The sequence below is a fragment of the Podarcis bocagei genome, assembly GCF_964188305.1.
Source record: "Podarcis bocagei genome assembly, chromosome: 8".
Classification (NCBI taxonomy): Eukaryota; Metazoa; Chordata; class Lepidosauria; order Squamata; family Lacertidae; genus Podarcis; species Podarcis bocagei.
In genome coordinates this window covers 28,924,068-28,940,331 of record NC_138133.1, presented here as the reverse complement: position 1 = coordinate 28,940,331, position 16,264 = coordinate 28,924,068, and the positions used below count along the sequence as shown (strand labels likewise).

The 16,264-nt window shown below is 45.3% G+C and overlaps 1 protein-coding gene across 1 annotated transcript; it reads left to right on the top strand.

Moving 5' to 3' along the window:
* Positions 1-1,326: 1,326 nt before the first annotated feature.
* Positions 1,327-7,684, top strand: GCM2 (glial cells missing transcription factor 2; the record flags this gene model as incomplete). The annotated part of the gene is made up of 5 exons (XM_081206069.1): positions 1,327-1,413; positions 2,604-2,856; positions 4,760-4,872; positions 6,036-6,161; positions 6,815-7,684. The coding sequence occupies 5 exons, from the start codon at positions 1,327-1,329 to the stop codon at positions 7,682-7,684; spliced, it is 1,449 nt and encodes a 482-aa protein (XP_081062195.1).
* Positions 7,685-16,264: the final 8,580 nt, after the last annotated feature.

The following is a 16,264-nucleotide window of genomic DNA, read 5'->3' as shown; positions in this document are numbered from 1 at the left end:
CATTTCAGCACCACAAGGGACGGACAGCGGCCAAACGCAAAGGCAAGGCGAGGACGCCGCTGTTTAAGGCAGGTTGTGCAACACCCTTGATTCCCTCTCCTGTCCTGTCCTGTCTCGTCTCTCATCCTCACTTTCATCCCTTTCGGTTTGTTCTGTTTTGCCATCACTGTAGAGCAGCCTTTCTCAACCTGTGGGTCCCCATATGTTGTTGGACTACACCTCCCATCACCCCTAGCTAGCAAGGTCAGAGCTCAGGGATGATGGAAGTTGTAGTCCAACAGCATCTGGGGACCCACAGTTTGAGATCCGCTGCGTAGAGACATGGGCACCTTACAAAGGGAGGTGATGGGGTATTTATTTACGTCTGCCTCTCCTCCAAGGAGCCCAGAGCTGCTCACATGATTTCTCCCACCCGCTGCAAATAGCAGTCCTGTGAGGTAGGCCAGTCCGATAAATAGAAACTGGCCCAGGGGCATTCAAGTAGCTTCGTGGCTGAGTAGGGATTTGGAGACTGCAGCCCTTTAACCGCCGCTCCACAGCAGCTGCTGAGGACTGTTGGGCCATGGGTGAGAATGGTGAACTGGGAGCAGAAATCATCTATATCAACTCCCACATCAACCATGAACTTGCTGCCTGGCCTTAGGAATTGCATGATTCTCTTATATTCCCCTCCCCTCCTCTTAGATGGGACATGAGGATCACCTTCCTCCATAATTGCCTGCTGAACCATTTGGAAATGTGGGACTTGCAAGGATTTCCATCCTTCAGTTTGGCAGCACCTCCCTGCCCATTGTCCTTAGCCAAGCACCTTCTCTACCACTGCTAAACTTTTCTTTATTTAAGCAAGCCTATCCAGATGTCTAAATATGATGTGCATTTTAATAGGACATTTTAGTTTGTAGTGGGTTTTTTAACTACTGGTTTTATTTTGGAGAAAAGAAGGCAAATTTTAACATCTGCCTTTAATGCACATTTTATATGTTAGGTAAACCGCATAGAGGTTTACCTCTAACAGAATATTATATATACCGTATTTTTTGCACCATAACACTCACTTTTTTCCTCCTAAAAAGTAAGGGGAAATGTCTGTGCGTGTTATGGAGGGAATGCCTACGGGTGGCATGCCTACGGATTTTCCTCCTCTAAAAACTACGTGTGTGTTATGGTCGGGTGCGTGTTATAGAGGGTATATAAATTCTGGTAAATAAAAAATAAAGTAAATATAAGGTAATTATGGCCTTCTTTACAGCTTAAGGTTAATCTTTATCTCCAGATTAATCTTTACTTTTTGCTGTATCTTTTTTGTTATATTATTTACCTAGATCCATGGTTAACATGTCAAAGGACTCAGACTACACCTGCTCCTATGGGATGAAGTTAACCTGGGATATCAATGATCCCAAGTTACCACAGGTACAGTTCAAGGAGGGAGGTTTGGAAGAAACCTACTTGAATGAATTTGTGGGCTAGTTTTCTAAGGCTGCAAAACACACTTGAAAGTCAGCCTTACTGAGCTCATTGGGGCTTTTTCTTGAGTTGGTGTGTATAGAATGGCCCTGTACACCCCAACAAAGCACACCCCCAACAACAACAACAACAATTTATTATTTATACCCCGCCCATCTGGCTGGGCTTCCCCAGCCACTCTGGGCGGCTTCCAAAAGAATATTAAAATACTGTGATACATCAAACATTAAAAGCTTCCCTAAACAGGGCCACCTTCAGATGTCTTCTAAAAGTCTGGTAGTTGTTGTTCTCTTTGACATCTGGTGGGAGGGCGTTCCACAGGGCAGGTGCCACCACCCAGAAGGCCCTCTGCCTGGTTCGCTGTAACTTGGCTTCTCGCAGTGAGGGAACCGCCAGAAGGCCCTCGGTGCTGGACCTCACTGTATCTTTGTAGGATGCTCCTGCAACAGCAAACAAGCAATAATGGTATGATGGCTGATCTATAGGCAATTGCTAGGAGTGGTGCAGAGGTGTTTCTGTTCTTGTTCTCCCTCTTACTTTGCAGATCCAGCTGGATATTTGCTCCAGAAGAAGAGAAGGGGAGCAAAGCACCCCTGAAAATTAAAAACAGGAGAGGACTACAAAACGATATTGTATATGTGTGTGCTTGTGCCAATGGAGTTATATTAGCTGCTCATTTCTATTTAAAAATATTCTCCACTGAAGCACTTTTTTTTTGGGGGGGGGGGAAATACATAGCTTGAATAATAAAGCCCATAGAGGAGAATTGCATTGTTCATCACCAATAAAGTCACAAGGAAACTGCATTAGCTGCTTGAGCCTGTGACATTTGCACATTTACAAGCCCACAATTATAAATCTAACTGATTTCAATGGAATGTGCAGACTTGCAGCATTAATCTGGGATCTAAGTGTGGAGCTGAACTGGACACGGTTTTGGGAAGTTGCTGTCATGGTGGATCTTCACATGTGCGTTTGAGCCGCTGCTTGCATTATTTTGTTAATACATTGTGTGTGTGTGTGTGTGTGTGTGTAGAAATGATAAAGGCCCAGACTGGTTTTCACCTTAATGAGATGCTTTGCTAATATAGCCTCCGTCCGTTCCTCTTTCTTTCCTCCCTTTGCCGCTGATGCAGGAGCCCAAGCACTTTGATTCCTTCCAGGAGTGGCCCGATGGCTATTTGCGGTTTATCTACTCCAACGAGGATAAAAACGCACAGCGCCACCTCAGTGGGTGGGCCATGCGCAACACCAATAACCACAACTGCCAGATCCTCAAGAAGTCCTGCCTCGGTGTGGTGGCATGTGCCGGGGACTGCACCCTGTTGGATGGGGCCAAGCTGCAGCTCCGGCCTGCCATATGCGACAAGGCTCGCCAGAAGCAGCAAAGTGAGAGAATTGTGATGGGGGAAGCCACCCAACGGCTGTTGCATCTTGCTCTGATTTGGGAGCCATAGGGGACCTTTGTGGAGTTTACAGCAGAGAGTTCAGTCGAATGGCATCCATAGGCGCCGACTCCATGGGGCTTGAGGGGGCTCGAGCCCCCTCAAAAATTTTTTTTGGGGGGCTCAGCCCCCCCAATAATCTCGGGCGGGCGCCCTTTCAGCAGAGCGCCGCCGCCGTCGCCCGCCTCCTCCTCACCTGCTCCTTCGCCAGCCAGCCGCGCGCCCTAATCGGAGGCACTGCCGGAAATCCCGCGAGAACAGGGGAATCCCGACTGGCCACACCTCCCAGCCAGCCAATCGGCTGGCTGGGGGGCGTGGCTTGCCCTATTTAGGGCCGGAGCCACTTTATTTGCATATTCATGAGCTTATTTATTATTCATGAGCTTTCCCGGGCCCCCCCAATATTTTTTCTAAGTCCGCGTCCCTGATGGCATCCCCAGGGAGGTATACCTGGCATCCATGCTATAACATTATTGATGCCAGGTTAAAGTCTTCTTATTTGCAGAGGCATTTTAGATGGTGGCATTTTTAGCTGGTTGGACAGCTTCATTCCTCTTAATTTTATTGTGCTGGTTTTTGTTATAACATTTCCGCCATTTTAAATTTCTTTGTGTATCGCTTTGGAATCTGTTTTCAGATGAAAGGTGGTTTAGGTAAAAAGTCAAGGAAAATCTGTCCAGGAGATTTCAAGCCTCAACACAGCTCTGTTAAATATTTTCTCGGTGTTTTTAAAAGTACAGTGGTGCCTTGGAAGTCAAACGGAATCCATACTGGAAGTCCATTCGACTTCCAAAAAGTTCGGAAGCCAAAGCACAGCTTCTGATTGGCTGCATGAAGTTCCTGCAACCAATTGGAAGCCCTGGAAGCCCTGTTGGATGTCCGGCTTCCCAAAAAAGTTCAAAAACCGGAACACTCACTTCTGGTTTTCAATCGTTCGGGAGCCAAAACATTTGGCAACTAAGCCGTTGGAGATCCAAGGTACAACTGTAGAGTCCTTTTAGAGAATATTGTTTTGGCACTCATGGGATGATGTTTTGAAGTGATCCTGTAACAGCAAACCACTTTTCTATTTAAAAATTACCCTGGAATTTCCATCATTTTCCAAGGAATTTATCTTAGGAATCCAAGGAAGACCCAACAGTAATCTTGAATCTGTGAGTAACAACCAACAGGAATCAAATATCTGCTTTCAATACCATCCCTAGAAAAACTGCAGGCATAACTGTTCCAGGTGTAACTTTTCTTTCTGCATTGTACTTATAGGATCACTTTTGTCTCATGGATGTCAAAAATCATGTTCTAAGCATCCTGCAAATGCCAAAGATATCTGAGCCAGCTCTAGGAGACCTACCTTTCATTCTGGCAACCAAGAGCACTTGCAATTAATAGGGTTTCAAGCATCTTTAAACCAAAGTCACTGTTATTATACACCATCCTATTAATGTATTTCTGTGCAAAGTAAATTTACGATCGTGTCATTCCACCCTGCCTGTAGGACTTCCCCTTCTGGGTTGTTGGGGGGAAGTAGGCAATATTGCTGGAGTGGCAAGTGTTGACACACAAACCAATGGAAAGCTCCTGGAATGGTACAGAGGGGAGGAGTTGGTGGTGGGTTCAGTTTTGGAGAGTACATAAAATGTGGAAGGCTATCAGATTCATAAATCATTTTATGTTACAAGCAACATCAGTTCTGAAGAGGTTTGTACTTTAGAGATTCTAAGTTAATAATTCCACCATTTATCAAATCTACTTCAAAAATAATTCTGCCTGGAGATTTTAATACAGAATGATTAAATCTGACTTCCCTTCTGTTCATCACTTTAACCTATTATCCCTCTGTCTCACAGAAAAACTTTGTCCAAACTGCAATTCAGCTCTTGAATTAATTCCTTGCCGGGGGCACAGCGGCTACCCAGTAACTAACTTCTGGAGACATGAAGGCAAGGCAATATTTTTCCAGGTAAAATATAAATAGTGCTTTTGGATTTTGAGCAGCTTGTGTTTTTTTTACTCTTCAGTAATTTGGATTTTGTGGATGGAAAATTGATGATTGTATTTCTGCACCACATAGAACGAATTCGTACTGGAATTGCTTGTGATAATCACCTGTACTCACCCTTTTCATTTTTTTAGTGCTTTTGAATGAAATTAATTATGTTGCACTCACTGAGGGTCTGCAGCAATAGCCTGGCATTGATAAGATGGCAGGCCATGTAACTTTTGGTTCTTTGATATATTGAATATTGACATAATTCCAAAGCCATTGATTTAGAGGTCCAAAAACATGGTGGCCGGAATCCAATTAATTATATGAACAATTTACGCCCCAAGGACTTTGAAGCTAAATTGTTGCCCCAAGGTTTCATGGTAAACTTTTTTGAAATGGAAGGACATTTCAAAGAGTTTGTCATCATATGGCACGATGGGTATGCCTCAACTCTTTGGCATGTCCAAAGCAGCTCTCTGGGTCCTTTCCTATGTTTGATCCAGCATTCACTACTTATTTCATTTTTTTTATTCATTCTCAATATTTATAGACCACTTTTTACCGTAAATGGTCTCAAAGCAGTTTACAAATCAATCAATAGAACAATTCACTAATCAAATAATATGGTGTTAAAATCACTAGAAGCCACATAGGCCTAATACAACTTACTTAAAATGCCTGCTGGGATGCAAAGCTCTTCCCCAGGTGCCTGCGGCTCAACAGAGCCTGATCTCAGCTCGGCACTACAGAGTTAGGCCTGAATGCACAAGTCCTGGTGAAAATAAGCTGTCCATCTGAGCCAGAGGAGACTACCAACACTCACGTTCATCAGTTTCTCTGGTTCGTTTCAATGAGGCTTGCACAACAAAAGTTGTCATCATTTTTTATAAATGATACAAACTTCAATCCACAGACATTAACAAAACTCCAGATAGATTAAAAAGCAATTTCTTGTTACAAGGTCAGACTTTTAAATGTTCCTGACCATGGCTTTCAACAGAAGAAAATGACCTTCATACCATATTAAACTGGTTATAAGATCACTCCAAATTAACTAGTTTATGGATGGGTTGAAATGTCTCTATGCTCATATGTTTCCTGTAACTAAGAAAATTCACGTGTCCGTATTTCTCCAGGCCAAGGGAATACATGACCACCCTAGACCAGAGAGTAAATCAGAAACAGAGATCCGAAGAAGTGCCCTTAAAAAGCAAACACCACCTTCTCATTCATCTCAGAAAAAAAGGCTTCTGGATTTTCAGGTAACTATAAGGTTGCAGAACAACAGAGAGCTTTGTGGCAACTTAAAGACTAACAAATTTATCCAGGCATAAGTGTTTGCGAGTTGCAGTGCATGGGGATAGACAGTCAGTTACCCAGCCACTATGTCCATCTGCTTCACTCCTCACCTTTGGCAAAGCAGGGAAGTGGTGTGTGTGTGTGTCCAGCGCTAGCAAGAGCAGCAATATCTGTTGCAAGGGCTGGGGGGTTGTCTAATTTGTAGGGGCGGGGAGCAACGCTAGTGTGGAGGCAGTGATGCAGGAAGTAGTATGAAGTAGGAGGTGCAGATAGCCCACTTCAAAATCAGTACAATTTCACTTCAATCCCATCAGTGGGTTGCTGCTGCATACATCCACAGCAAAAGACCTATCTGGAGATGCCCTAGGCTTGAAATAAACCAATAAAATTATCCAACAAATGTTTATGGTGATTCCAAGATGTGTACAGAACATCAGCACTAGATCCAGGTGTTTCTGATGTCAAATAGCCATTTGAAGCCATCTCTGATGCTTCATTTGAAAAACCTGAGCAAAATTAATTTGAACCACAACTGGCAACAACTGAAATAGCCATTTGCCATATTTCATTGGTGCATGCAGCCATTTCTCCTGAAGTCTTTTTATTTTCTCATCAGACAGGAATGTGTTTTGAGAACAGCAGTCACTTTCATTATATTCATCATCTGGGATGTGAAGAAGGATCAGAAAAAATCAACATAATTACAGATACCGGCTTGCCACTCCTAGCTCAGCCTCACCATTTATTTCAAAATATAGAACCTTACAACATTACCTACGATGCAGCCAACTTTCAAGAGGATGTGTTATCACCGCTTCAGAAGCGTTCAAGCCCCAAAATCTATACATCTAAACCAACTTGTGGCTATGAATGCTCATTTCCTGGTTACATCAGTTCCAGTCTGTATGCATTTCACAAAGATCCAATGGATATTCCAGGGGATGCTGACCATGTTGTGTTGAATGGACTTCAGTACCATGTAAATTCACTAAATGCCCATGAAAAGAACTTTGATGGCACCCATAAACATCATGGACTAAAACAGGCCTTAGCTGAAAATAACTACAGTGATGGATTGAGTCAAATCAATGTTAACCATCCCCATTACTGTGAAGAATATGCTTGCAGATATAGCAGTCATTCCTCTTTGGAAGGCCCGCCTTTGCAAACTGTTATAACCACAACTACTAAGATGTCCCTTGAAGCCTACAAGCCTCCTGTGAAGTACGATGACAGTTTATATGATCCAAAAGATCTTATGAGTTGTTCCTTGGCAGAAAGCATTTCAGGGAATGTCTGTCGAGAGATAAGCCTTCAAGATGACTGGGGAATGGGCAAACCAAATGAGATTGGTGAGCATTTTCTGACAATTGATAAGGAGGAGCATATAGCATCAGTGAATGAATGCCAGGATAGTACTGATGCAGGAAAAGTTTATACTGGATATGAAGGACAAACATTCCAATTTGAGAATACTGAATACTAAGCCTCAGGTGTGGCAAGATTTGTGTACACACACACACCCACACACAGAGAGAGAGAGAGAGAGAGAGAGAGAGAGAGAAGATAAGGGTTTTTGTTTTTTTTAACCAATAGATTATAAAATATTTTGTGGGAAATCTGTTGGCTTTGGGAGATTTGATCAACACTGTGGCTCATGTTATTCATTCTAAACATAACATTAAAGTCACAGTGTAGAAACCACACAGCAGTTAAGTCATGGCTAGGTTAAAGGGTGATGCAATGTCAGTCATACCAGAGGTCCACTGAAATCTGAAAATGACTTTGTTGGATATCATCTAAAGATTTGCAAGAATTTAAGCTGTTGGCGTATACAATACGTACAGTACCAGAATTATATAGGCTCAAAATGCTGTTGTAAACTTTGGTATTTTACTCAAAATCACTCCAGCTTAAAGTATTGTGAGTGCAGATCACTGAGAACATCAGCTGTGCATGCTCAGTGGAAACACATGGATACTGCATGAGTGAACAGCGAACCTCTATTCTTTTTAATCTGTCGTGCACATGATAAATTATCAGTATGTGTGTGCCCTTCGTAGTGATATTATTTCACATTAGCTCATTGTGTGGTTATGGTTAGGTTTTGAAGTAAGGATGGGGAACCTATATGGCTCTTCAGATGTCGCTGGACTTTAAATTCCATCATCCCCAACCAGCAGGGACAATGGTCTGTGTTTATGGGAGACAAAGTCCAACAAAATCTAGAGGACCACATGCTCGGCATCCCTGTTGAAAGCACCTATTCAGTCTTTATGGCAGCATAAAATGCTATCAAAATGTGACTCTTTAAAGGCTGAAAAACCACCAACCAACAAGTAATAAACAAAATCCCCTTCAAAAATCAATTTATTAAGCTATTATGTCAAACATTAATTTGAAGACATAAGATGAAAATCAAACAATTTTATTTATTTTAGTTATTGCATTTTTATACAGCCCTTCATCCCAATACATGATGATATTTTATGAACTTGAATCAGTTTTATTTTAGTTTTTTTAATCACTTCCAACCCTACAATTCTCTGATTCTAAGCACACATCACTATAATTTTCATGGAACAGAATTTGTGTTCCTGGAGGGCTGAATTTCACTGCAGCAACAACAATGCTGGAGAACTATATTTCACTGCAACAACAAATATTCCAATCAGTTTCATCAATGAAAACTACAAAATGAAACTAACATAAAGAACAGCCCTCATTCACTGCACGGGCCGGAAAGCTCAGCTGGGTAGAGTGTGGTGCTTATAATGCCATGGTTGCAGGTTTAATCCCTTATAGGACAGCTGCGTGTTCCTGTGTTGCACAGGGTTGGACTCAGGGTCCCTTCAAACTTCACAATTCTATGATTAGATAATATTTTTTCAGCAGAATGGCGAAAGGAAGCTTGCAAGGCTTGTAATATCCATTTCAATAGCCTGTGGTCCTCCAGATGTTGCTGTACTCTCCCGTCAGCCAATATGGCCAGCGATCTGGGATTACAGGAGTTATAGTCCAACAACATGCAGAGTCTCATAGGTTCCCCAGCACTCTTTAAAAGCACCTTTTCATGAATCAAAAAAAAACAGAAGCAGTGATAGTGGAACTATTTCAACACGTATACAAGTGCCACCTAGATCTCCAGGTTGTGTAAGGTTAGCTCACAGGACCATATTTCTCATAAGGAAGCTTGGTTGCAGGAAAACCATTCTTCTTGATCCATACAGTACTCATGAATGGGAAGCCAGTTTAGCAGGTGAGATTAAAACAGTAAAATGAATTTGGGCACATTTTCGTGCATCATGAAGTATGGAACGGAGAGAAACTTTCTTTGCAGAGTGCCTGAAAATATTTACCTGTTGCTCCTCTATGGGTTGTCATTTCCCTACAACAAATACCTTTTACAAGATCTACTGATCCAGTGGTTATCATCTTGGTAGTAAGTCAGACTTGGACTGGAAAGACTGGGGCTCAAAGCCCCACTTGCCATAAAGCTCATTGGGCCTATTACACCATCCCTGAGCCTATATCACAGGGGTAATTGTAAGAATAACATGGGATTGCACTCATGCATGTGCCACCCTGAGGTCACTGGAGGAAAGGTTGGAATAGAAATGTGAGAAAAATAATACAGTATATTGATCTCATCCGTACCACATTCACAACAGACAGATTCTCAGAGCAGCCTTTGTCCTTCGTGTATTCATTGAAAGCTTGTTTTCTTTGCTGTTTATTTTCCCTTCTAATTAATACAGATAATTGCATTATCAGAATTGTTCAGTAGCAGCTGCTATGTAGTTAAGAGGCTCCTAAAATAAAATTAAACATCTTCAATTGTGTCTCGTTTTTATGTGGTAGCCCAAATCAGTTTGAAACAGTTTTTAAAGAACATGGCTTAGTGCTATGGAACTGGGCACTGGAATGTGGCCTAATGTTCCTTGCTTTGTGGAATCTGCACTGCTATTGCAACCGTTATTTCTCAGCTAGAAGCAACCGTTAAGACAGTAAAGAACTTGGCCTGTATTGACCATGACATTGCTAGTCCTCCCCAACACTTGCATGTGGCCCTCAGAAGGTTACCCCGGAGGGGATGGTGGCCCTCAGCCTAAAGAAGGCCCCTTCCCTTACCCTTGAGCTAAGAGTGCTACACTAGGAGAGACCCAGGTTCAAATTCTCCCTCGGATATCAAAGTTCACTAGGCAACCTTGGGCGAGTCACACAGTCTAGCCAATTTGTCACGAGACTGAAGGGAAGGCGGCAGAACCACATGCAGCTCCTGGAGATCCTTAGAGGGAATGTAGGATACGGAATAAATTCAAACTAAACAACGAATTTATTTATTAACTTGGTAGGGGAATATGCCTGAAGTCCATTTCAAAAAGTTATATTCAGTTAAAATAGGAGCCAACTTGGGTGCCCCATAACGTGAATATGGCGAAATGTAAAATGAGTCAGGGAGCAGGTGCGTTTGGATGTTGTCGTTTCCAGCTTCTTTTGTAAAAATGCAAACTGTGTTGCTCTTCATGGATCTTTTAGCTCTTGCCTATTATCTTTCATTTCATTTCCTGGTTCACAGCAAGAGCAAGGCACACTGCTGCTGTTATGTCTGTGGGGCAAAATGACGTGCTAACTGATCGGCACATGTTGTTGATCCCATTGCTTTGGGAAACACTGGCAGGTTGTTCTTCTAAGGTCAAACTGACCTATTATCTATGAAACCTAAGAACTGCTATCAAAGAAGAACATCAAAAAGCAACTGTGTGATAGATAACCCATGAAGAGCAACACAGGCATGTGCAGTAAACATGATCACACAAGCTCAAATACACCAACATCATATTTATTTATTCTTAATGCTAAGCTTGCTAAAGAACTACTGCCCAATGCCTTTGCTACTTAAAGATTAAGCATCAATAATAATTCTTCTTGTCAGAGGCTGACTACAGTGGTACCCCGCAAGACGAACGCCTCGCGAAACGAAAAACTCGCAAAACGAAAGGTTTTTTCGTTTTCGAGTTGCCTCGCAAGACGAATTTCCCTATGGGCTTGCTTCGCAAAACGAAGCTTGCCCCGGGGACAGCGGGTCTTCTCTTTTGAAGCAAGGGGCTGCGGGGAGATAGCGATCTCCCTGCAGCCCCTTGCTGCAAAAGACGTCCGGGGGAAGCGGGGAAGCGAAGCGCTTCGCTTCCCGCTGCCCCCGACCTCTTCTGAAGCAAGGGGCTGGGGGGTGATAGCGATCTCCCTGCAGCCCCTTGCTGCAAAAGACGTCCGGGGGAAGCGGGGAAGCGAAGCGCTTCGCTTCCCGCTGCCCCCGACCTCTTCTGAAGCAAGGGGCTGCGGGGAGATAGCGATCTCCCTGCAGCCCCTTGCTGCAAAAGACGTCCGGGGGAAGCGGGGAAGAAGCGCTTCGCTTCCCGCTGCCCCCGGACCTCTTCTGAAGCAAGGGGCTGCGGGGAGATAGCGATCTCCCTGCAGCCCCTTGCTGCAAAAGACGTCCGGGGGAAGCGGGGAAGCGAAGCGCTTCGCTTCCCGCTGCCCCCGACCTCTTCTGAAGCAAGGGGCTGGGGGGAGATAGCGATCTCCCCGCAGCCCCTTGCTGTAAAAGACGTCCGGGGGAAGCAGGGAAGCGAAGCTGTTCCGAAGTGGGGAGGGGGGGCGGGAACAGCTGCCCCATCCGCCCCACTTTGGAACGCTGTTCCGAAGGGGGGAGGGGGCGGGAACAGCTGCCCCATCCGCCCCACTTCGGAACGCTGTTCCGAAGTGGGGAGGGGGGGAGGGAACAGCTGCCCCATCCGCCCCACTTCAGAACGCTGTTCCGAAGGGGGGAGGGGGGCGGGGACAGCTGCCCCATCCGCCCCACTTCGGAAAGCTGTTCTGAAGTGGGGAGGGGGGGCGGGGACACCTGGCCCAGCCGCCCCACTTCGGAAAGCTGTTCTGAAGTGGGGCGGGGGGGGGCGGGGACACCTGCCCCAGCCGCCCCACTTCGGAAAGCTGTTCCGAAGTGGGGCGGGGGGCGGGAACACCTTCTGAAGGCGGGCAGGGGGCGAAAGTCTTTGTCCCCCCTGCCTGCCTTCCCAGGGGCTTTTAAATCGCCCCGGACAGCGGAGAAGTCCTCCGCTGTCCGGGGCGATTTTAAAATGCCGCCCGCCAGCATTTTAAGATCGCCCCGGACAGCGGAGAAGTCCTCCGCTGTCCCAGGGTTTTTTTAAAATGCTGGGGGTGGGAAGAAAAGCCCTTGTCCCCCCCCCCCAGCCTTCAGAAGAGGTCCGGGGACAGACTGTCCCCGGACCTGGTCTGAAGGCGGTTTCCCTAGGAACGCATTAATTGATTTTCAATGCATTCCTATGGGAAACCGTGCATCGCAAGACGAAAAAACCGCAAGACGAAGAGACTTGTGGAACGAATTAATTTCGTCTTGCGAGGCACCACTGTACTATAGATATGATGTGGAATACATGATATCGTTAAGTGCATTTAGTATCTTTGAAACTAAGGCACATGGTTGATAGAAATGTATTTATAATTACTGCTGCTGCTTGAAGGGTTCAAAAAGTAGGAGAGAGCCATACAAGTATTTCTTTCACTGTTGTCACTTGCAAGCTGTGACTGGCCAGTGTTTCCCTGTATCATCAGATGTTCTACGTTTCAGTTTTTCCTATTCAGAAGTGCTTTCAAATATGAAAAATGTGACATGTGATGTGGCACAACAAAATGCAAAAAAGGGAAAAGATGCAATAGAAACATGAGAAATATGAATTTAATTTTAATCTACAATGAGACTGCCTATAGAGATGTTAGTAAAGTTCTGACAAAAAAGAGGTATTAGTTAAAATGTGGTATGTGTGTGAGGGGGGTGGGGAGAGAGGATGGTGGTGGAAGGAAAGACCTTTAAAGCTGAAATTCTATTTTTTTTAATTTTTATTTGGTTTTCTGCTTTTATAAAAACAAAACACACAAACACAAAACAAAAACATGTATAAAATCAGCAAATCCCCATTTCATAACCTTGTTCCCTGACTTCCCCCCACCCCCCCTCGTGCATCCCAGTTCCCAAGATTATATCAGCAAGTTGGTGTTTCTCCTCTTAATCATCTTATTCATCTTATTACCTCTTTTATAATAAAAATTGATTTTCCTAAGTTGGACTTAAGTTCTCTTCCATCGATTTTCATTTTGTCTTAATTAAGAGTCATATTAACCAAACCTAAAAGTCTTAAGAGTTTTTAAGAATCTCCTCTTCCCTCCCTCCCATCCCCGGTTTTTGTCCCTTCCCAATAGAAATCCAAATTCGAGATTCTCAGCCTGGGTTCCTCACGTCCGAGGCTTTCAAGTCTATTTCAGTCCCTCTCCGCCTGTCTTGTTGGTAGTCCTTTATGTCAGTCGTCGAGTCTGGAAAGAGTTCTTTCACCATCAAAGTGTATTCTCTTCCCACAAGGAGATTTGAAAGTAACTGCTGAAAAGTTTCCACAAAGCCTGTATCTTCAGAATCAAAGTCCAAACTGAGGCCCCAGTCATATTTCTTTATTTTAAGTTCCTGTATTCCATATTGTCCCGGGACCTCCTCCTTCTTCTTCTGTGTCTTTCGCAGACTTGTGGTAGATAAGTTCCCAGCATCTCCTTGCTTGTGTTCCACAGATGTCAGCTTTTGGTTGTTACTTCCCAAGGTTACTTCTTCTTTTTCTTGTTGTTTAGTCTCTTCCACCTCTGTAGATATTGTTTCCCATTCAGCTGTGGATTCTTTCTCATTCAGGTCCTCAATACAGAGAGCAGAGTTGCCTGTTCCCAAGGTCATAGTCACAAGTTGTTTATTCATGGCCAAGCTCTGCTCTTGTAAGGTTCCCACCAGTTGAAACATCCTTTCGATTTCCACTAGTAACTTTCCTTCCACAGCCATTGTATCCATTGTAGTTACACAGAATTCCCCCTAGAGGGAATCTGGTTACTTATTAGTCTTTTCTCCAACAGTCCTTTAACAAATTATTATTACTTTGTTTCCAACAATTTTGGCTCACTTATAACTCGTCTTAGTCCAGAGGGATCTTAGATAGCGATTTTTCCACTTTAAACCGCCCGTTTGACAGCTTTGACAGCTGTCAAACTCCGCTGCTCTTACACAGGCACAAAAGCAGGACTTTCCCGAGCCCGGGAGGGGGGGTTGTTTAAAACAAAAAGAAGGTTTCCAAAACTCCACTCTCCAGCCCAAAATTTCCTTTAGCCAAATCTTGAAAGTTAATGTCCTTTTTAACTCACCCCACCAAGGGTAGGCTCTCCAGCTTAGCTCTTATGTCGTTGCGTAGATCGTCTGCAAGGGGGGGGTGCGGACTTCCTTTTAGCACACCCCCCGGTCGTCTCCAATTCAGGGTAAATTTTTAAAGTCCCAATCCGTCTTACTCACGGGTGATTCTTTCAGTCCAAATTTTCAAGGAAGGAAGTCAGCGCTCTCTGGTCATGGCTCGCGGCTTCGCTCCACCGAGGTAGCGATCGACTCTCAGTGCCACACCACCCCCGTATCCTCTCCGCAGCCTTTAAAAAGGCTCTTCATGGATCGGGGGGGCGCTTAAGGCACCCGCCGAGTCTTCAGTCCGCAGGCATTCGCGCCTGCGGTTTTTAAGGGTCCCCGCGTCGCCGGCGCGGCAAAGACCCGTCCTCGGTAGAGCCGATTCCCTCCGCAGCTCGGAGGGAATCCGCCATTTCCAGATCGCGTCAACCCGGAAGTCCTCTTAAAGCTGAAATTCTACACCCACTGAAAATAATGGTTCTTGTCTTGAGTAGCTATATACAGTGGTACCTCGGGTTAAGTTCTTAATTCGTTCCGGAGGTCTGTTCTTAACCTGAAAGTGTTCTTAACCTGAAAGTGTTCTTAACCTGAAGCAGCACTTTAGCTAATGGGGCCTCCTGCTTCCGCCGCACCACTGGAGCACGATTTCTGTTCTCATCCTGAAGCAAAGTTCTTAACCTGAAGCACTATTTCTGGGTTAGCGGAGTCTGTAACCTGAAGCGTATGTAACCTGAGGTACCACTGTATTAGGATTGTGCCATAAAAAGGTTACTTTATGGGAAATCCCAATTTCAATAGACAGGGATTCCATTCCATATCCATTCATATTTGGATTAACAAAACAAATATAATTTCTTCTATCAGGACAGGATATGCTTCTACATTCTGCATACAGTTTAATCCAAGGAAACCCAGATTCAAATCCCTACTCAGCCATGAAGCTCACTAGGTGACCTTGGGTCATTCACACACTCACAGCCTAACCTACCTCATAGGGTTGTTGTGGTAATAAAATGGGGAAGGGTGAAAAATATGGGTGCCACCTTGAGGGAAAGGTGGGTCTTTTGGCATCCATCTGTCTCAAGAGGCAATGGAGTGCACCTCCAGGGGTGACGTCAAATTGCTGTGTTAGCAGCACCGTAGTGACCTCCATGGGACACAAGCCTGGGCAGTGTGTATGGAGGTCCCAGGCTGCCCAGATGACCAGACTCCCCTTCTCTCAGCCTCACTGATATGGTCCAAAGGAAAGGAGTGCAATACTTTTGGCACCAGTTTGGCCGCGGCAGTTACTGGAAGCAGTGGCGTAGCGTGGGGGGTGCAAGGGGGGCAGGCCGCACCGGGCGCAACATCTGGGGGGGGGGCGCTCGCTGCCTCCGGAGTCGCCGAAGACCCTCGGGCGCAGGGTGTAGCAGAGCCGCATGTCTCGCGGAACCGACGAGCTGTGCGTGCGTCCGGGCTGAAGGCGCCCGGCAGGCAGCAGCTCTCAGCGCTCGCCGCGGAGGATGCGCCAGGCAGCCCCTCCTCACAGCCCCGTCTCCGCCGCTGCTGCTGCAGCTGCTGGGCCGTTGCATTTTCCTCGCCTCTCTGCCCCCCTCCTCCTCCGGGCAAGCGGCGTCGTTTGGGCGGCAGCGCCAGCGGCAACTCGCAGGTTAGGGGTTGGGGGGGCGCAAATTACGTGCCTTGCCCCGGGTTAGGGGGCGCAAATTACTTGCGTTGCCCCGGGTGCTGACAACTCACGCTATGCCGCTGACTGGAAGGAGGCGTACAAGGTGACATCCAACTGTC